Raw genomic sequence first — 22,789 nt, forward strand, 5'->3', positions numbered from 1 at the left:
TAATATCTTCCAACTTAAGTGTGAATTGGTTAGGTAGAACAAAGAAAGGTGGATACAGTGGTAGGGGATAGCTTATCAGGAGCTGTACACATTTGAATAATGTTATTAAGGAAAGAAAAAAATGGAACACTCTAAGTCATTTGCTATTTAGGGTTAGGGAATAAGGACGAGTTGCATTCAGAAAATTCTGATGAAGTAGAATTCAGATGCCATTTACTAAAGTTACTATACTTGTAGTGTTCTTACATATTTTAATATTTTTAATTTTTTCATTTGGAAGTAGTTTCAAAGTTAAAGTTGCGAGAGTAGCTAAAGAACTATTTGTGAGTGAGTTGTGTATCTCGTGCCCATACCTTTAAATACTTCTATGTATATTTCCCCAAACTAGGACATTCTCTTAGACCATATTCTAATGTAGTTTTCAACTTCAGGAAATTTAATTTTGACGCAACACATTAATCTATCATTCATATTATTATTTTGTCAGTTGATACAATATTGTTCTTGATAACATTTTCTTCCTTCTGTTACAAGATCATGAATTGCATTTAGTTTTCATATCTCTTCAGTCTTCTTTAATCTGGAGATTTTTGTTACACACACACATATATATGTGTACATATATATATGTACAGAGAGAGAGAGAGAGAGAGGGAAAAAGAGAATGTGTGTGAGAGATTAACATTTTTGATGAATATAGACCCATTTTTAAAAACAGAATGTTCTTCATTTTGGGTTTGTCTGAAGTTTTCTCTTAATTAGATTCAAGTCAATGCATCTTCTGTCAGAATATCACATAAGTCATATCTCAGGATATGACATCCAAAGGTTTCATTTATTTTTAAGTGTAGAGTCTTTACTCCATCTATCCATCCATCCCCACCATACAGCATTACATTAGTTGTAAAAAATAGGCAAAGAACCTTTCTTCTCCACCAGTATCTTGAAGAACAAATTTTTTTTATAAATGAGGGTCTTAAATGCAATGCATATTAAATATATTATTCTCTATTCCCAGAATATCAAGTAAAAATGAAATTTATGATGTCTTTTCTCACTTGACTTATTATACCCAAATTAAATATGGTTGTTTTATAAAACTTGATAGTCTTCCTGTTTAAAAATACTGACTGTTACAAAATCCCATTAAAAAAAATTTGATTTCATACAGAATGGGAAAGAGAAGAACTTGATAAAAAGCAAAAAGAAAAGACATATTTACTGGAAAGAGAAGAAAAGCCAGAGTGGGAAACTGGAAAGTACCAACTAGAAATATATCAAATTCAGAATATGGATAAATTGCAAAGAGAGGAAGAAGAAAGACTGAAGAGAGAAATGCTACTTGCTAAACTGAATGAAATTGACAGAGAACTCCAAGATTCTCGAAATCTAAAATACCCTGTTTTGCCATTGTTACCTGATTTTGAATCGAAACTACACTCCCCAGAGAGAAGCCCCAAAACATACAGGTTCTCTGAATCCTCAGAGAGGTTATTTAACGGGCATCATTTGCAAGACATCGATTTCTTACCTCCAAAAGGAGAAGGTCAAAATTCAGGAAATGTTAGAAGTTCAGCCTCCCCTAATGAGTTTGCATTTGGTAGCTATGTGCCTTCATTTGCAAAAACATCAGAGAGGCCAAATCCATTTAGTCAAAAAAGTAGTTTTTTGGATTTCCAAAGAAACAGTATGGAAAAACTTAGTAAAGATGGTGTAGATTTAATTACAAGAAAAGAGAAAAAAGCTAATTTGATGGAACAGTTATTTGGTGCCAGTGGTAGCAGCACCATTTCCTCCAAAAGCAGTGACCCAAATTCTATGGCTTCTGGTAAAGGAGACATTGACCCTCTAAATTTTCTCCCTGGGGATAAAGGCAGCAGAGATCGAGAACATGATGAAGATGAAGACTTTTTCCTCAATGAAGGAAGAAGTTTTAATCCAAATAGACACCGATTAAAACATGCAGATGATAAACCAGCAGTAAAAGCAGTTGATTCTGTAGAAGATGAAATTGAAGAAGTAGCACTGAGATGACTGACTGGAGTATACATTTTTCCTAATTGTAAATATTGAAATATTTTAATACAGTGTTTATTATAAACATTTACACTTTTTAATGCTACAATGTCCTTATTAAGGAATGATTTTTAGTAGCTAAATACAATGCAGTTAAAAAGAAGTAGATCATACATACACCACATAGTTTGCCAAGAATGAAGGAGGCTTTTTTGAATGAAACCAAAAATAAAAATGTATCTTGAAAAATGAAATAGATTTTAACTCTTCAACCAGTGCTATGGCAAGTTTAACTGCACTGGAGGTGATATTCCTTTTCTACTTTTATCCCTATTTATGTATTTTTGATCATATTCTCATTGAGCTAAATATAGTCTTCCCACTAATTGTTGAATGAAAATTAAGGGTGAAAGTCTGTGTTGGGAAGTGTAGCTCCAGATGGTGGAGAACGAGTGCTTCTTAGGAGCCCTTCCCTTTATGGATAGGGCCAGGGGTCCCTATCTTACATGGCAATGCTGAGCTACTCTTGAATGATAGCAGTCACAACATTGGGATTTCCCATTCCTCTGAAAGTACCCACAGCTAAACACTACTCATTTCCCAATTTCAGTATTTACTGAAATCACTTACCTACAATTCTGTTAGAATATTACATTGAGTTCAGAAGACATTTCTCTGTTTGCAAGGACAGTTGCTCTCTGTCATAGCCCCCAGAAGCTTGGATACAGTGTAATTCCTCTCCTTGTTCTCCTACATTCTTTGTATCTCAGTGACTGGGTGTAAGATTTCATGCCAAATGCAAGGAATAGTAGAAATACATACCAACTGCAAAGAATAGAAGACACTTTATCCCAATATATTACAGAAAGATCTTCAGTTCAGTTATGTTTCCAGAGTAATATAATTTGGAAATGTTAATGCTTTTAAGATTTGAACTTGTCCTCAAACCAAGGAGACAACAATAGTGTAATACTATTGGACTTACAGGACTAGTTTTAAAGTAACTTTGTAGAGAAGATTTTTAGACATAGGACTTCTGCCTTGCTGACTAGAGTGGATAGTTTTCTGTTTAAACGCATTGGTCTTTTGGCTGTTTGTAATTCACTTCGGCTTATAGAGAAGTTGATGAGCTTGGATCATGCTGGGTATGATTGGTCTTTAAAAAGCAGTAATATACCACCAACCAAGGAGAAAACACTGTTAAAATGAAGAGTGGTAGAAATAGTGTGTTGGGAAGAATAAAAAATTTAGATTGGCACTTATTCTAAAGTCAGCTGTTTTTTTCAAGAATTTACTACCGTTTGCTCGTAGTATGATTTCTGATGCTAGGTATACATACTGATGAGGGGAAGGCATTACTGTGTTAATTCTGAGTTCTTATAAATGCATATTATTGAATTTCGTTGCATGACTATTTATCAAGACTTACCTGGTTAGGTCTCCAATTAAAAGATGTACCACCTATCATCTTCTAAATTGTGTTCCTTTCATTTATTGGGAACAGAATATCTCAAAAGTGCTAAACTATATTAAAAAGTTTTCTTAATAGATTTGTACATCTGATATGTGTAATCATTTAATATGTTGCAAATCATTCTAATATACGTAAAACAATATTATTTGTAATGCAGTTCTTGGTAAAATATTATGTAATGTTAATTTTGTTCCTAGCTGCTAATTTTTCTGCCAAAAGTATTCTAATTTTTAGTTTGTTTTAAAGGCTTTTAAAACTTTTTAGCTAAGTTTTTTATTCAGGTCATTTAACCTAATTTTTTGCTTTTTTTCTACCTGATGATCTCTAACCAGATGCAAGAAGACAGAATTATTAAAATTAAACCTAAAGTTAAGTTATAGATGTAAAGGCATTATGATATTAAGCATTAAAATTGGAAATTAAAATGTACAAAACAGGGTTTTCTTTATGAACAAACCTTAGAGGGTAAATTGTTTTTTTCTAAATGTCATTAAATTTATTTGTACTCAGAACTCTTACTAATAAAAATTAAAAATGTACTATGACTCTTTATTTGAGTGATATCTGAAGTTACTTAGAAAATATGTAATGGAAACAGGACCTGCAGGGTTAATTTTTGTTTCATTATACACCTTTTTTTTATGTTCAGTATTTTTAGTTGAAGTAGATGAATCTGCTCTAAATCAGGTTAGACGGTATGCTAGTCTTATCAGATAATTATAGTTTTAATTAATCCTTTCACCGTTAATGGCTATCATAATGGCACATATTGCTCATATTTTTTTTTTTTACAAAAGGCGAGGGTAAAGAGGATTAAATTGAATTGTGAAATAAACACAAATTCATTCCATGGCTGACTTGCAGTTTTTCTGATCATCCTCTTCCACCTCATTTTCCAAGATACTCGACTTCTGGTATCCCTGACTAATTGTTAGTTGGATAGAGCATGTAAATCTCCCTGATGAAAATGGGAAGGGAAATTTGTATTATGGGATAATATGGATTTTTTTAGAATTAAAGAAGTTACCATAAATTGTGACGAATCTGCCTTAAAAAGTTTTTCCCCTTCTACACAAAACTTTCCTCTTTTATGTTAAAGTCTCCTTTCATATCACTTGAAATTGCTCTCCTTTTATTTAGGAGTTTTTTGTTTGTTTGTTTTTTGGGTTTTTTTTTTTTTTTTTGAGACAGTCTCACTCTGTCGCCCAGGCTGGAGTGCAGTGGCACAATCTTGGCTCACTACAACCTCTGCCTCCCAGGTTCAAGCGAGTCTATTTAGGGGTATTTTAAAAAATTAACCACTAGTGCTTCCTGGATGCCCTAGACTGTGTTAGATGGCAGGAGAGCGTGGAGAGTAAACCAGAGAGGCCCCTGTCTTCACAAAGTGGAAGAAGAGCACAGTGAGCCAGACTGCACGAGTTTCCATCCCTGCTCTCCCACTGTTCCCTGTGTGTCCTTAGACTACAGCTTGCTCAGTTGTTACTGGTCTTTAATTGTACTACTTATGGTGGTTATGAGTAAATGAAATACTTAGGTTTATGCTTGGCAGGTGCCTCGCACATTATAAGCACTCAGTAAATATTAGCTGCTATTACCATGACTTACTATGAGTTTCTTGTAGGGAAAAGAAAATAAACAAATAGAATACTGGTATGAATGTGTAATACATTAATGCTATACTGTGAATAGACATAAGCAGAAAAAGCTTTTAAACCTCCAAATTATCATAAAACTTCTGTACTAAATATATTATGTCTTTTTTATCTGCACTTAAAACTCTCCTTCCTTTATTCAGTGTTAAATTTGGGAGGGGAACAACACACACTGGGGCCTGTTGAGGGGTCAGGGATGAGGGGAGGGAGCTTAGAGGATAAGTCAGCAGGTGCAGCAAACCACCATGACACACATGCCTATGTAACAAACCTGCACATTCTCCACGTGTATTCTGGAACTTCAAGAAAAAATAAATAAATAAAAATAATAAAAAAATTTGCAGTAAGATTGATGGGTTTGTTTCCTAACCCACAGAAGAGTGAAAAAACTAAACTTTGAAAGGATTTTCTAAAGACAGGTTCAGTGACATAAGGAGAGGTGAGAGTTAACAGCTTCACAGCAAACAAAATCCAGAAACTTTCAAACCCACAGAACTTTTGGGTTGCATAAATTCATACCTCAGCTGGCCCTTAATCTCTGTCTGTGCGTATCCTTGGATAAGTTACAAAACCTCTCTGCACCTTTTTTTCTTCTTTATAAAACAGGGCTAATTAGAGTGTCTACCTCATAGTAATCTAACCTAATTAACTCGAAATTAATACAGGAAAAACTGCTTAGAACCAGAAGCACTTGAACATTAGCTGCTATTGTTGTTTTGTGAACGTTAGCTGCTATTTTTGTTTTGGAAAGACAGTAATTGCGGAGAGCAATTATTTTTACTGAATGCCAGCCATGGCAGTTGGCGTTTTTTATGTGCTTTATTCCTCACAAAGTTTTTCCAAATAAGTACTGTTAGTCCCATTTTCAGTTTCAGCTAATAGACTGTGATATATGTTATAGGTTGCCCATGAGATTACGCAGGTAGTAGATTACATTCAGTAGCCTCAATATGAGAACTCTAAAGAAATATTTTAGAGTTTTGTTTTAGTACTTTTTATTTTTATTTTTATAGTCTCACTCTTGTCCTCCAGGCTGGCATGCAATGGCACAATCTCGGCTTGCTGCAACCTCCACCTCCCGGGTTCAAGCGATTCTCCTGCCTCAGCCTCCTGAGTAGCTGGGATCACAAGCACCTGCCACCATACCCAGCTAATTATTTTTTGTATTTTTAGTAGAGACGGAGTTTCACCATGTTGGCCAGTCTGGTCTCCATCTCCTGACCTCAGGTGATCCGCCCACCTCAGCCTCCTAAAGTGCTGGAATTACAGGTGTGAGCCACCACACCCGGCCTAGTACTCTTTAAGTGGTGACAGAAACCCAAATCAAACTAGCTTAAGCAAAATAAGGAAATTACTTTTGTCTCAAATCCAGAAAGCTTAATAAAGTGTGGTTGGGTCTGGAAGTTCGAATAATAGTACTTAATCTGTCCACTGCTTGGTCTCATTTTCAGAGAAACTTTACATTTGATAATGTTTCAGTTGTTACAGTTGGTAGCCTTGAACCCACATCATTCCTTCATCTGGCATGCCCCTTTTCCCACCCCCAACAAAAAGAAAGTCTAGTCTGGCAGAAGTCTGTTTGGCCCAAGGAATGCTGTGTGCCCGGCATTAAGGTTGGTGGTCTTGTGCAGGGAAAGGATGGATCCCAACTCTTACCCACTTCATGAAATGAACAGGATTTTTGTGGAATGGAGGAGGCATGGTTCCCCTGATGAAGGAATTTTTGACATAAAATATTCTTTTTTTATTAAAAATTTTAATCAAAAAATAATATGGAATAAAAATAATAGGGAATAAACATTAAAAGTTAGTTACTTGTTCAGCACTCCTTATTCCCAGGAATGAGGCATTTTTCTAACAAGATATGATGGGGTTGCACTGTGAAGTTTATTGATTATTAAAGGGTGAATGATGTATCAGCAGTAGGTAAGATGGATATGATATCTACATTTTAGAATTCATAGAAAAGACTTAGAGACCCAAATATGTATTTTCCATACTAAATGCTACATTTTTGAAATACATATTTATATACAAGCGATTATATTCTATCTACCTCAATCTAAGACAAAATAAAAATTAGAACTCAGCAATCAGAGTAGAATAGTAAAAACACTGACTTTGGAGTCAGAAGTTGGATTGGAGTGCTTGCCAATTGCTAATTACAACTTTTGTCAAATAATTAACTTTTCTTAACATCTTTCAGAAGTGAAATAGAGGTGATCCTATCTTACAAGGTTATTGTGAAGATGAAATGACATCGTGTATTTTTGAGAGAAGAGAATAAGTAACATGATGAAGCATGTCAGTAGAGGGAGAGCATTATCTATTTAAGCATTAACTTCTGTATCAACACCCAAAACTTTTTTTAAAAACAACAGAAGCTTGTCAGTATGGAATCTTAAAAACTGCACTTGGTATCTTACCTCATAATCTGCTGTCTTTGATCGAAGTGGGACTCTTCCTTACAGACCCATGCAGAGGTATTCCATAGAGATGCTTTGATGCTTTTGTGGACAAGCAGAGCAGTCTGTGGCAGATGCAGTTTTACACACATAGTTTTACTTCACCAGCCATTTCCATGGAGGGTAATAGATACAAATCAGGAGCCCAGACTGGTCTGAAGACAGAGCATTAGAATTCAGGCTGGTCTCCCTGCCAGTAGAACTACAGGGATTCCTTAACTACCATGGCCAAAGGTGACTGTCTTTCTTCTCTCTTTAACTGACCTAAATACCAACTTTCACATTTCTGGTTCCAGTTGATACTGATCCTGGTTATGTATACTTTTTGTGCAGTCTATAACAGGACATTATAGATGTCAGATTTTTTTTTTTTTTTACCTTGATATAAGGAACCCAAGAGTTTTTTATATAGGCAATCGCTGCTACTGAAAACTACACCTAGAAAAAAAGGTTGATTTAAGGCTTTGTTTTGTTCTATAAGAACTTCCCCCCGAGTCTTAAATTTAGCCTCAATATTTGCTCCTAATCTCTGTGATACCTGTAATATTTACTCTCCTAAGTACTCACAGTGGAACTCCAACTAAATCGGGATAAACCTTCATACTCTTTATCTAAAATAATTTTCAGTAGAAAAATAGGATCAGTACAAACAAAGAACATAGGCCAGGAAAATCTGTTAGTGTTAATACTTTTACACATTATGACCAGGGTCTAGAATATAGAAAAATGGGACCCGTATTTCTGAAGTCTAGTTTTATAATGAATATCATGCACTCCTTCATCCTAGGCAGAAAATTGTGGTGTTTCCCTGGACGGGAGCTAATGTTTTCCTCTTGAAGAACAGATTCAGCATCATTTAAATAAATTTACTTTATACTTTAGGCAATAGCTCTCAAAGTATGACCTCCAGAGCTGCAGCAATGTCTTCTGGGAACTTGGTAGAAATGTCAGTTCTTGCCAGGTGCGGTGGCTCACGTCTGCAATCTCAGCACTTTGGGAGGCCAAGGCGGTTGGATCACCTGAGATCAGGAGTTCGCAACTAGCCTGGCCAATATGGTGAAACCCCATCTCTACTAAAAATAGAAAAAATTAGCCTGGCGTGGCGACGGGTGCCTATAATCCCAGCTACTCGGGAGGCTGAGACAGGAGAATCACTTGAACACAGGAGGTGGAGGCTACAGCGAGCCGAGATCGCTGCCATTGCACTCCAGCCTAGGCTACAAGAGCAAAACTCTGTCTCAAAAAAGGAAAAAATAAAGAAAATAAATGTCATTTCTCTGGCTGTATTCTAGACCTACTATATAAGAAACTCTGTGGGTAGGGGCCAGCAATCGGTATTTGAACAAGCCCCCTAGGTGATCCTGATGCAGCTCATTTAAGAACCACTATTCTAAAGTACTACTCGTTGGGGTGAGTAGGTGTTCCTTTATGTACAGAAATGGCTACCCTGGAAGGTTCTTCTATATTTAAATCTAGCACTTAGGGCTTGTGATCACAATGAGCAGGTGCAGTGTATGGACGCATCTTTGCCTCCTCACACTGCACACTGGCTAGACTGGAGAGAAGCCACTGTCTTTTTTATTTTGTGACTGAACCAGATGTGATCTGTAACTGTCTGTTCTGCGCGGTTAACATGTCAGAAAATTTGAACTAGTCACGAAGGAGGAATTCTATTGGAACAATGAGCACCAAACAGATTGGGTAGTTCATGTAGCATTCCTCCATTATAACCTATGATTCCCAAACTTTCACAAAAAGCTTCAAAACATTATTCTTACAGCATTCCCTCAAGGAGAGCAAATCAATGTGATTTAAATTTGACGTTCTTTGTGAACATTCATTTTTTAATGCAACAAGTTTAAGTGTTCAGGTTTTTGAAAGTTTGAGAAAAGTATGTGTGAGTGTGTGTGTGTACTTCATGGTCCAGTCAAGTAGTTTCTATGCTTGAGCTTTAAAAAATATTAAAATTATCTAAATTAAATTAGCCAATATACAGGGAGTATTTCAAAAAAAGAAAAATGAAACAGAATTAAGTATTCCTGCTTCTCATGTATCCACTCCTCAGTGTATGTGAAGACAAAGGTATATAAACAAAAATTCCTACATACATCTAGAGGAAGTGTTTCTTTACTAACACAGTCGATCATGTTTGGATTTTGTTTGCTATATAAAGTCTTCATATGTCTTTCTTTGGCTTTTTAAATTTTTTTTGTCTTACAAAAACAAAACCCACCTCGTCTAGAACAGACCTGTTTCTGTGTAATGTGTTTATATGGTGCCAAGTACCAGGCCATATAAAATATTGATATTGATGATGGAGTGGGGGAGGGCTGGGGATGAAAATACATCTATTTCCAAATGTAGAAGAGAGAAGCATATTTCTCCAAGGCTCAGGTGCCATAAAATGCATCTCCACTAGGAAATGTACAGTCTGACAGGCCAGTGAAAATGTAGTGGCATTGCAAGTTTTGAATGTATCCGTAAAAGTGTGATTACCCCAGTGTAATTTTGGCTCTGGGACTAGCAATCTCTTAGAGTAATGAATATATTGGTTTTGACACCCCCACTGGAGTCGTAACTTCATCAATTTCCTTGTTACTCTGTTTATTGATAAACATGCTCCAGAGTAAAGAGTTCTCATTTAGTTATGAAATTTTTCTCTTCATACCCTTCACCAGTATTTCTCATTTTCAGCTGTAGCTTAATTTCTGTTTCTAAGTGTCTTTTCGATTAACTGCAAAGTTTGATGGAGTCCAGCAGCATTAATTAAATCAGTGTACATTGTCAGTTGGGTTTTTTTCTTAGCTGCTGAGAGGTTGCTAGGATATTCTCTTAAAGATACAATTCTCTTGATTAACTGCAAAACCCAGATTGCCCAAATAACATTTTTATTAATTCATAGAAATACAGGTGAGGATTGCATTTAAATTTATAGCAAGGTAAGTGCTATATATCTCTGGATGCTTTTAGTATTGCAGAAATGTGTTTAGGTATACTTATAAACAATGTGTTTTGAATAACAATTAGGAGATGGAGAATTAGTCATTTTTATTTTAGGGAGAGTATTTCTTTGTGTTGCTCAATGTGTATGAATTTGAAGCTGAAAAAGTTCTGAATTTTATATCACCATTGGCAAATACATCTCAACTGTATCTATAGCTCTGCAGAAATCCTACTGTGATTATCATGATTATTATTTATTGGTATAATTGATTTCAAAATTTTATATAAATTGCAACCATTGTCCCTGGTTTATTTAGTAAAATAAAATCAAGAAGCTTATGAAGAAAAAGAGACATTCACCTATAATAGTTTGATGTGATATGGGTAGTTGTTTCAGAGGTTAAGGACTAGCAAATGGCTGTATCTGGGTGACATTTTTTCTAGCAATTGTTTTATGGCTAAAAAGTATGAAAATAACTATGCCTGATTCTATTCCTGCCCATCTTGCAGTTGTACATTAATTCATTCATTATTAAGCATTTATGGAGCTCCTATTATATAATGCAATTTACTAGAAATCATAAGAGGATTTTTAGATGGCAATATGACATGAGATTTTCATTTTGAAACAGGCACTTCTATACTGACGTGGAAGAAGGATTAAACAGTTTAGGAATTGCAGATAAGAAATAATGAAAAAGTCAGTGGACATATACTATATAGAAGAATGATAGAGTTACTTATGAGAGAGAATTGATACCACTTGGTAATCAATTGAATGTGGGAGAGAGGGAGAGAGAAGAAGCCCCCAATAACTGAGGAGATGACAGGGACACTGACTGAAATGGAAACTACTAGAAAAACAGATTTTGAACGTAGGAGTTGATGAGTAGCTCTGTTTTAAACATGTTGAATTTGTTGTGGGATATCCGTGGACATGCCTAGCAAACAGAAAGATCTACACCAAAGATATTGATCTTTGTCTTAATCATACATATGTGGTATTTGTAGCCATGTGTGTGCACAAGGTTACCCAGTGTGTAAAAAGCATGAATACAAACAATAATAACAAAGAAATGATCATGTCCAACAGCTTCAACTTTGGAAATGGTTTTCCTAAAGCTCATTTCTCCCTGTTAATTCTGACTTTCATAAATATCTGAATTGTACAGTTAATTAAGTTCCTGGCCCTTCTTCATTCTCCTCTCTCTGCAAATCCTTCAAGATAAAAAAATGTTTTCTTTAATAGGGGAGGCAATCAGTTTTTAAACATTTTTAGGAAAATGAGGAATTTTTTTATTCTCAGAAGGCTTTGATCCTTGTTTGCCTCTGCCAAACTTGCCAAAGGGTATTAAAGACATTTTAAATTGTTTTTCTATTCATGTAAAAGAAACAAACTGATAGAGGAAATAGACAATACAGATAAGCAAAAGAACAAAAAATTAACCTAAAGTTCAACCAACTCATCCAAAATGCCATTTTGGTGTGTGTGTGTGTGTGTGTGTCTATGTATGTATGTGTACACTTCTGGACTTTGTATCTTGTTCTAATTATCCTCCTTTTTCTGTGTCAGCACCACATATCTTACGTTCTTTTTAAAAATCAAACATATGTTCTTTTTAAAAATCAAACATTTTGGCTAGGTAATACACTCCATGATTCAGAAATCAAAATGATATGAAAAGGTATACAATACATTCTTGTTCCTTTTCCTGTCCTTAATCTAACTAGTTACAAATGTACATAAATATAAAAAAAAAAAACTATTTTCTTTGGTTTCTTGAGAACCAGTGACATTTCCAAAATTTGTGCAAATACAATATGAATTGTGATTCTTTCCATCTTGTAAATATGGCATATTTTATATACTATTGTGTCCATTGATTTATTTCTTATTCATTATATTTCTTATTGTGATGGTTAGTCTATATGCCAACTTGACTAGCTGTAGTACCCAGTTATTTAGTCAAGCCCTAGTGCAGAGGGGAATGCCTTGTGAAGATGGAGGCAGGCTGGAGTGATGTCTATAAGCCAAGGAACGCCAAGGAACACCAAGAATTGCCAGCAACCACAGGAAGCTCAGAGAGAAGCATCTTTCCTAGGGCCTTTCAACAAAATACGGCCCTGCCAACACCTTGATTTTAGACTTCTAGTCTCCAAAACTGTAAGAGAATATTCTAATTTCTGTTGTTTTAAAGCTATCCAGTTTGTGGTAATTTGTTACAGTAGCCTTAGGAGAGTAATACAGTGATCTTTTCATATCATTACATAAAAAGCCTCTTCACTTTTAAGAGAGAGCTTCATACTAATCAATTTTTATGGATATACCAACATTAATTTACCAGTCCTCCTGTGATAAGTATTTGGGTTGCTTCCAGTCTTCGCTATTACAGATAATGCTTCATTAAATGACATTGTACATTAGTTTTACATGTGTGTAAGTATAGCTGTAGGAGAAATTTCCAGAAATGGAATTGATGGATCAGAAGGTGTATCATTTGTTAGTTTAACAGACACTACAATATTATCCACCATGGTTTTAACCAATTTACACACTCATCTGTATAAGTGCCTGTTATGCCCTTTTGATGGATAGCTCAATATTTGTAAGGAAATTTGCATTTCCCTTAATTGGAGATTGCATTTAAGAGTCATACAATTCTGAACTACTTATTCATATTCTTTCCCCATTTTACCATTATATTATTGATCTTTATCTCTAAGATTGAGTTATATATTGATAGATTAGTCAATTACTTGTGATGTGACTTAAAAACTTTTCTTCCAAATCATCTCTTATCTTTTGATTTTGCTTATTGTATTTTTTTCTTTTTACTATGCTTACTTTTTTATTTTATGTAAAATTTATCAGTCATTTATTTTTAATCATTCTAGGGTTATAAAAGGATTCTCTAATTTTTATCTAACATTCTAAGTTTTATTTTCTATAGAGTTTATGCATCTATATATACTGTGAGATACAACTTTAACTAATTTTTTCCAAGTGGCAGTCCACCTAGCCTGATACCATTTGTTAAAAAGCCTATCTTTTGAGTTTGATTAGAAATTACACCTTTATTATATACTAAATTATTTTAGGTATTTGGATCTATTTCTGGAATTTTTATTCTGTTCCACTGGTTGCCTGTTTATTCATATGCCAGTATCACCCTATTTTAATGTTTGAAACTGTAAAATATATTTTAATATTTAGTGACACTAGACTCTCCAACCTGTTACTCATCTCAAGTTTTTCAGAATTTTTCTTTATGTATACATTTTGCCTATAAACTTTAGTATCATTTTGTTTAGCTTTTTAAAATAACATTTTGGTGCTTTCATTTAAATATTAAATCAATGCTTTTATAATGTTTGGCCTACTTCAGTAATGTTTTAAAGCTGTGTTGTAGTTATTCTTTTTGTATCAGTCTTACACATTTCTTGTGATTCTGTCAATTTTTAATGCTTTGTGTTGCCATTGTTAATGTGGTCTTTCATATCTTATTAGTATTTGTATATGTAAAAGCTATTTTTTTGAGTTTTCCAGGTACATAATAGTTTTAAGTCCTCATTTCCATTTTAAAGCTCTCTAATTTCTTTCTCTTGGCTAATTGCATTGGCTTCTTCCTCCAGCACAGTATTGTATAATAATGGTGATGGCGGTCATAATTGTCTTGTACATATTTTTTAGTTGGTTTGCTTTCTCCTCTTTTCCCTTTAAGCATGATGCTGACTTTTGGGCTGAGATAGATTTGTTATGTTAGCAAATATACATCTTTTCCCATTTTACCTGAGTATTTATAATAAAAAATGACTGTTTAGTTGTTTTTCATATGCTTTTTTGGTGGCCATAGATAGACAATGATTGTCTCAGTGTAATGTGGTGAATTATGTTAGTAGAATGTATTTCTGTTTCTCCTTGTAATTTCTGTAATGGTTGCTTTATTCAATATGCAGGAGTATTATTTGATGCATAAAAGATTCATAATTATATCCTCACTGTAAATTGCACCCTTTGGCTTTAAGAAGTCCTTATTTTTGTAGATTATTGCTTGCTTTTTGGTCTGAATTCTACCTTTTTTGATATTAAGATCTTGATTCTATTTTTATTTTAAGGGGTGCCTGCCTAGTATTTATTTTTAACCTTTCTGGATCATTTTCTTTTAGGTGTGTAACTTGTGTAAAACACAGAGTTGGATGGTTTTGTGATCCAGTCTGAAAATCTTTTTTTCAATGTGTAAGTTAAGTAACTTGACATTTATTGATATTCAGATACGTTTGATCTTTATTCTGTTGTATTATTTTATGTACTCTGCTTTAGCAGTTCTTAAAATATCTTTCACTATATGATTTATCTTTTGTGTGTGTGTGTATTTTTTTCTGATATTAAGAAAAGTCTGTCGGTTTTTTTCTAGTGCCTAATACCCTTGATCTTCTATTACTTTGGGCAGTATCTGTAAGTTGCATATTCGGCAGTGTTGAAAATAAGCATGTTTCTTTTGCATGACTCCTCTTCAACAATAGATTTTAGATGATAATATAATATTATCTTTCTTATTCGTTATACTGTTAAGTATTTTTATATTTCTACTACTTGGTTTGGTTTGTCAGCTTTAAATGATACCTTTCAACTCTAAACTATTACAAATAAGGAAAGCAATATACTTATTTTAGCTCCTATTTTTTTCTCCTTTTTCTTCCCAACTTTTATTAGTTTAGTAATTTTCACACCATCAAGACATGAAACATTTACACTCTGTTCTGACACTTTATTCTGCCTTTGCTTTAGTCTTTATTCTGTGGTTAAATATATTCGGTGCTTGTAGGCAATCTCATTGCAGTAACGTCTCCAGTCATCTCTCTGTTATTTGACGTTCATCTCACCACAGTGAAATTCTTGTTGCCATCTGACTGGTGAATTTGGCTCCAGATACCACCCTGCTGGTTTGTTTTTCAGGACCATACTTGACTGACTTATGTTCCTGGGAAAGGGAAAGGTAAGCCTGAGACAAGAGCTTGTGTACAAGTAGTTGGCTGGGGAAGTGATCCCAGAAAGTGGGAGTGAGGGGCCAGAGAAAACAGGGAAAGGAGGGAACTCCAATATGTGCATGCATTAATGAATTGATAAGGACATTCTGAGGATTGTACTGTATGTGTCTTGGAATTGTCTCCTCAAAAGACAAAGGGGAGAAGTATTTCTCCATTGACTCCTCACACTTCCTAGTTGAGAATCCATGAGTGCTGAGTATGACTAACCCTTTAGGTGAGCTGCTCTGTGCACAAAACAGTTTGCAACCTATGTGGAAATATTTGCCACAGATATAACTGGAATTAGAGATGAGACCAAGAGGATGTAAGGTGGTACACAGGAGGCATCTGATACAATTCCAGTATCTTAAACTGTGATTTTAATTAACTCTTTGACTAGATAGTTAAGATTATTTTATATTTCGGATCCATTTTAAATTTTATTTTGTCATTGTCTTGTATTGTTAATTTCTGATTTTATTTTTATAGTTAGAGAATATGGCAAGTAGAATTGTTACTTTTTGAAATTTATTGAGATTCTATTTGGAGCTTAGTATATGATCAATTTTGCAGTTTTTTTTTTTAATGAATACACGAAAAGAGTGAGAACTCTCTGTAGAATACAAATTTCAGTTCTGCTCTTTGTCCTTTTGATTAATTAAAGATTGAAAGAGAGCATTCATTTCCCTTTTAAAATGTTATTTTGTCAGCCAGGCATAGTGATTTACTCTTGTAATCCTAGTACTTTGGGAGGCCAAGATGGGGGGATCACTTGAAGCCTGATCAACATAGTGAGACCCCCCATCTCTATTTACAAATAAAAATGAAAATAAAATAAAATGTGATTTTGTCAATTCTTCTTATATATTTCTTTAATGTATTTCCAATAAAGTTAATGGTCCCCATTTTGGAGGTTTGGAGGGTGTTAATTACTCACAACTCTTTCCTTTCCAGTTTATAAACTAATTGAGAAAGATACGCAAATCGGATTGGATCGGATGAAATATTAGCTTCCTTGCCTGCTACACTGAATTAGGGGACTTCTCTAATTCAGGACTGAATTTCTAGCCAAAGCAGACTTTCCACTACTTACTCACTTTATTCAGTCATAAATAAAGGTAGATGAGAAAAGGTGGTAGCCCCAGAAGTTTTAAATCGTAGGGATAGGAACAACAATGTGATTGGAAGAGCACGCTCGGGAGTGTATCTTGAAGTCGTGTCTGCATAGCAAACACACTGTTTTACTGTTCGCTGAATGGCTTAGGTGGGAGGGCTGAATTTTTCCAAAGCCAGACTTTAATTTTACCATTGTATGATTCAGGGAGATTTTCACATAGAATTCATGCTGTTTTCAGATGGGTAAGCAAGTGTGTCAATGAGAGGAGTCCATGAATGCGGAATGATCCTTTTCTGATTTCACTGATCAAATAAGTTATCCCTGTGGAAGGAGCAAATGAGAGCTAAGGGGAGGCACTTCTGGTGGTGCACCTTAACACTTAACACTTATCAAGGGGAGCACTCAGAGAGAGAAAATAGTATCCCTTCCCTTTGTCATTATTGTGTAATTTTTGGCAACATAAAAGTCTCCCTTTTGCTTCAAGTAAATTCTTTTACCTTGAATTTTATTTTGGTGTTGACATCAAGACCCCCTACTTCTCTTTGGTTTGCATGTTCATATTTTTATTCATCCCTTGATTTATTTTATGCCTTCTATATGGTTTTGTCTTTGATATATTCTTATAAAGAGCATATATTTGGATTTCTTTAAAAGCCAGCATGAATCTTTTTTGCTTGTTACACTTAGAGTTGTCACTGCTGGGTTTTAACATTAACCATCTAATATTTGAAGTTCTTGATTTTTTTTTCCTCTGTTAGGTTTTGTTTTTTCTCTCTATTGATTTAAATGTTATTAATCATAGTAGTTTTATATTACCTCATCATTAAACACTTTTTTACTCATTTATTTACTTCCTAAATTTTTCTATCTGGGTCAAGGATATCCCAAATCTGTTGACTCTCTCAGTAGAAGATGTAAAAATTATCCTATTTTCTTCATTCCCCCTTTCCCATTTGTTAGTTTTTGTTCAAATGTTATAGGAATGTAAATTCATATTGTTATTATTATTACTTTGCACTCCCTTTCAAGAACTTGATATGCATACTAAATGTAATAACTGTATTAACAGTTACTTAGACTTTTAACTGTTGGTTTTACTGCTCACTGGTTTTTCTTCTGTATTTATCTTCACTTTGTAAATTTTGATCTTTTGTTTTTGATGTTTCAAATATTTTCTTAGTTATATTGACACTATACTTTCTCCCTCATAATTAAGCAAATTATTATTTCCAAAATAATGACTGTCATTCTGAAATAAATTTAGGAAACACTTGGGCAAACAAAATAAAGCATGCTCCTTTATTGCAAACTTCTCAGAGTCCGTGTTATGCAATTATGGATTATAAATCTTAGGGACATGCACTTTTCCCAAATTTGATACCATGCCAGTTCTTTTGGTATTAAGTATTACAGATAACTTTAATCTAGATTTTTTCTCCTTAGTAGATTCTTTGTTTACTTTAATTTTATTTCTTTATCACTGAAATGAAAATTTCAACAAACCATGTTTAGTGTAGGTCTCTTGTTTTTCCTAGTACTCTGTGCATCAGACATAAGACATAAGACATAAGACTCTGTGCATATAGTACATAAGACAGAAACCTCTAGATATTTTAAACAAAAAGGATTTAATACAGGCAATGAGGTGCTCATGAAATTGGAAGAACTGGAGGAGCAGGCTGTACATTAGGCTCCTGGGTGTGATTCACAGAACACTGGCTGACCACCTATAGGGGAATCACTTTCTACTACAATCAGAAGGTCACCCGACTTCAAGATGCGTCATCCAGCTACAACTCAGAAAATAAAAGGCAAGAATTAGAAAGTCACTATCACCACAGTCACTGGACACCGGAGTCCAGAGTTTGGTTCCTGCTGTCCCTGCAGCAGCTGCAAACTGTATTTGCAGGTCTCCATAGTCTTGGTTGCCAGCAGAAAAATGCCCCAAAAAGGAGGAAGATAGCTTCCAGGACCCTACATTCCAGCAATGTCATTTTTAGCTTTCCAATTTTTGATGCTCATAAAAGTACGTATTCCTGATTAATACAATCTTAGGCTACTGGGATTAACTAGACTAATGGAAGTCAAATGCCACTTCCTAACTTCTAGGTTTCCCATCTCTGAAAATCCAGTTTGTTCAATCCTTTACTCATGAACCATCACCTTTTCCCTTTCCAGGAATTTTCCACAAGGATGGTGACAACAGGTCCCAGTGAGCAGAAGAAACTAGGGCTGAAGTTTCTCTAACACAATTGATTGCCCCTGTAATGAGTAAGACTCTAGAAATATTTTTCAGGATTTGGTTTCTTTCTCTCTTTTTTTTTTTTTTTTTGAGACAGAGTCTCGCTCTGTCACCCAGGCTGGAGTACAGTCGCACAATCTCGGCTCACTACAAACTCTGCCTCCCAGGTTCACGCCATTCTCCTGCCTCACCCTCCTGAGTAGCTGGGACTACAGGCGCTCACCACCACGCCCAGCTAATTTTTTGAAGTTTTAGTAGAGACAGGGTTTCAGCGTGTTAGCCAGGATGGTCTTGATCTCCTGACCTCGTGATCCGTCCGCCTCGGCCTCCCAGAGTCCTGGGATTACAGGCGTGAGCCACCGCGCCCGGCCGGTTTCTTTCTCTTTATCAGAAGACCGAGTAAGCTATGACTGCCATGAATACTCTGGACCAATATGCTCATTTAGGTAAACAGCCCCATTGACTATGACTTCCTTGTCTTATCTCACAAGACCTTCAAAACAGTTTCCCAGGGCTCCTGCTTTTCTGGACACCAAAATGCTGCTTAAGTCTAGTAAAACAAAACTAAAATTTATGAGAATAACAGCTCCATTGTTCACAAGACACATCCTGGATGACTCCATAGTTCAATAACCACAGTGACCTGACAGAGGGTTTTCATACAGGTGACTTTCCTTTATGGATGTAGTACCCTTCAAGACCTGTCTCCCAGCAACACCCTCCCCCATCCCGACATGTAACAGAACCCTATTATCCTGGCCAGTTTTCATAAACACCCCAAAGATTCTGTGGATATGTATTCTGAACATCCCATGGGAGACACTAAAAGATGTACATTTACTCCTTTTCATCACCCCTAAAAATCACTACAAAATTCTGTCCTTTCCAGCCTAAAATTCTTACGAAGACAGTGACCATTTTAAGATATCTCCAGAAAGACCTTAGAGAGGACAGTCTAAGGGGAAGTACTTCTGCTCTCCTCCCTTGAGTGTTTGTTATTTTATCAGATTGCCTGACACATGACCCAAAGGAAAGTGTGTAAGTGACAAAAAGCAAAGAGCATTAGCTTAAAGGGTAGAAACTGAGGGTTGTTCGCTAGCAGTGTCCTCAGGTCCAATTATTTAACTCCTCTGTTAGTTTCGCTAGCAGCCGATTGGGGATTATGATAACTTGCCCTGCCTAACCATGTGGAATGCTGCCCGTGCCATTTTTGTCTGTGTCCAAGTACTGATGACCATATAGTGCAGTATATTAAGAATAGCTAACAGGAGAAATGGAGCTGGGTTGTGGCAGTGATAAGCCGCAGTTTTTCTGGGCATCAGCAGGAACACAACAGCCCCTTCCTTAGACTCAGGACTGTGGCTGATGACCAGGGCACTGAAGGCAGCTTCTCCGACACTCACTTGTACCTAGGCTGTGTCTGTTGCCCAGGCTAGAAACGTTCTTGCTCATTCATCCAGAAGCACCTACGAGCAGCAAACTTCATCTAGAGCCATTTTTCTTGAGCAAGGCCTTGGTTCCAGAAGGGAATTCTGAAAATCCTGAGAGAACGCTGCACCTCTCTTTTCCATTACACACTGGAGACTGGGCAGTCAGACCTAGGGAATCCTATGGTTCCTGCCCAGCCAGTCACTGTGCCATGCTATGGTGGTGATAAACTCCCTACATCTTTGGCTCCTCCTTTAAATTAGCCTCTTGGCTAAAAATAATAAATTATAGGAGGAGGGATTTTGTATTACCTCCTGCCCTGGAGATTTGAAGGAAGCTATGCTCTCTGGGATTTCTCTTTTCTAAGAGCCATTGGAAAACCTAAATGAACATTTAAAGCCCCTTTGAACTGTGGCCTGTGAAGTTCCAAATATACTGTAGGAGGCCTGTGCGTTGATGTGATGTGGTGCTAACAGTCAGCTGCTTCCAGCAGCTCCTGCACTCCTGCTGCTCTGATGACACAACTTTTAGCTTTGGTCTTATTTTGAGGAACCTAATAAGATGACTCTATTTGCCTTAATTCTGAGATTACTTCAGACTAATGTGTCACATCTAATTAAGATGGTGCAGTGCTGTCACCTTGCTCTACTTACCACAGCTTCTCTGCTGAAATGTGCCATTTAACCTGGATTGTCCCAAAAGCTGGGGAACAGCTTGCTGACTGTGGTTGATGCCACAGTATCTTCTTATCAGGTTTTTTATTTCCATTAACTATTAACCTAATATATCTTCAAGTGTTTTAATATTCCAATCAATAAGTAGAAAAATAGATATTGGAAAATTAATTTTCCCACATAATATGACTCATGCTCCACAAGATTTTTTTTTTTCTTGCTCTGCAATTATAGTAGCTGCTCTGCCAACCCCATGGGTTTTTGTGCTGCTCAGGTGCAGTAATATATGTATAGTAATATGTCAGGGTAAGTTGTCCAATATTTTAGGGTAGGTTGTCTACAGGTGTACATGCTAAGTGTCAACCTAATCTGTGATCTTTGTTATCTGATAAAACTGGACCTGAACTCTGGAGGAAAAGTTTTAAAATGTAAACAATGCTCTATATGTGTAGTTTTGGTAACAGAATAAATGAAGCATTTTTCATTCCCAACCATCTTATTATGGCAGTAACTCTGCTGCAGCCATTAATATCTGGAGTTAATAATCTTCTGTACTCACTGACTTTGTAATGTCTGTAAGGCAGATAGTAATCGCCAAGGCTTGCCCTGCTCCTAATTGATAATAGCATTATATGGTTTTACTCAATATTTTTGTGACATTATCAAGCTATTTGTGGATGGATCTGTGTGTATTTGAAAAATGGATAGAAGCAAAAACATAAACCAAAAAATTAGATGGACAAACAAAAATCCATAAATGTTTCATATCACTTTTTCTTTTCATGCTCGTATGTCTCAGCCAGGCTACACTGCCTGCCCTCTTCTAATTCAGCTAATTTGGCTATCTTTCCTGATACACAGATTTTCAGCTATGGCCCAGGGCAATAGCTGACTTTCTCAGCATTCAGTTCTACAGATATTTTCTTCAATGTAGCACGTTTTCCCAAGATACCTACTTGGATCTTCTTCTGGGGTTCCAATCTCTCCAAATCTAGGATGTCTAATCCTCTACTTGGAAATTATCCCCTTTTCCCTTTCTAGGAACTTTCCATAAGGATGGTAACAACAGTACACAAGGGGCAAAAGCAACTAGGACTGAAGTAGGTCTGCCAGCCAGTCCAGCATTGGTGTAGTCTTGTGATACTTATGACTAGGGCTGGCCTGCATTCTTTTTGTAATTTTTAATCTGTGTTATTATAAGTTACAATTAAATAGCATTTTTGTGGAATAAGTACTGAATTAAACCTAGATATTGAATGTACCTCACATAGATTTCCTTTAGAGGGCACTATTGATTCTCTGAAACCATGGAAACCTTTCTTCATGTTTTCTTGGTAAAATTGGCCAAATTTGAAATCTTATTGGGTTTCAAATACATTCCATATAGTACAAAGTTAGTACTATACTCATTACCAATTCTATACTTTGAAGATTGTCCATGTACAGAATAAGAAGTTACACCACAATGTTGTTTGTTATGACAAGTCATCAACACAATACATATAATTCTGTATTTGAAAACTTCAACTGGTTTATTTGCTTTTGAAATAAACCAGTTCAAATGGGAATTTCCTTTTGTAACTTGATGCAAAATTTAAATTAAACAATTCAGTCTTTTTTGTTTCGAAAAACAAATTACTTCTTTGGAAACTAATGTTTCATTCTAGAAATGGGTAATTATTTACATATATTTAGAAGAAACCATATTTATGGTATTTTCATTCAGATATTCATTAACATCTGAAGATAT

At 35.5% G+C, this 22,789-nt stretch overlaps 1 protein-coding gene across 6 annotated transcripts in view; it reads left to right on the forward strand.

The window, feature by feature from the left end:
- LCA5 (lebercilin LCA5) overlaps positions 1-22,694 on the forward strand; it is a 71,439-nt gene extending 48,745 nt beyond the window's left edge. For 5 of the 6 annotated variants that reach the window (XM_038002182.2, XM_008006423.3, XM_038002181.2 and 2 more), the window contains one exon: positions 1,172-22,694. In XM_038002182.2, coding sequence (XP_037858110.2) covers positions 1,172-2,034 — 863 coding nt within the window. In that variant the 3' untranslated portion in view covers positions 2,035-22,694. The remainder of the gene's footprint in view (positions 1-1,171) is intronic. The other variant, XR_012095084.1, reaches the window with a different exon arrangement.
- Positions 22,695-22,789: the final 95 nt, after the last annotated feature.

The sequence above is a fragment of the Chlorocebus sabaeus genome, chromosome 13 (assembly GCF_047675955.1).
Source record: "Chlorocebus sabaeus isolate Y175 chromosome 13, mChlSab1.0.hap1, whole genome shotgun sequence".
Classification (NCBI taxonomy): domain Eukaryota; kingdom Metazoa; phylum Chordata; class Mammalia; order Primates; family Cercopithecidae; genus Chlorocebus; species Chlorocebus sabaeus.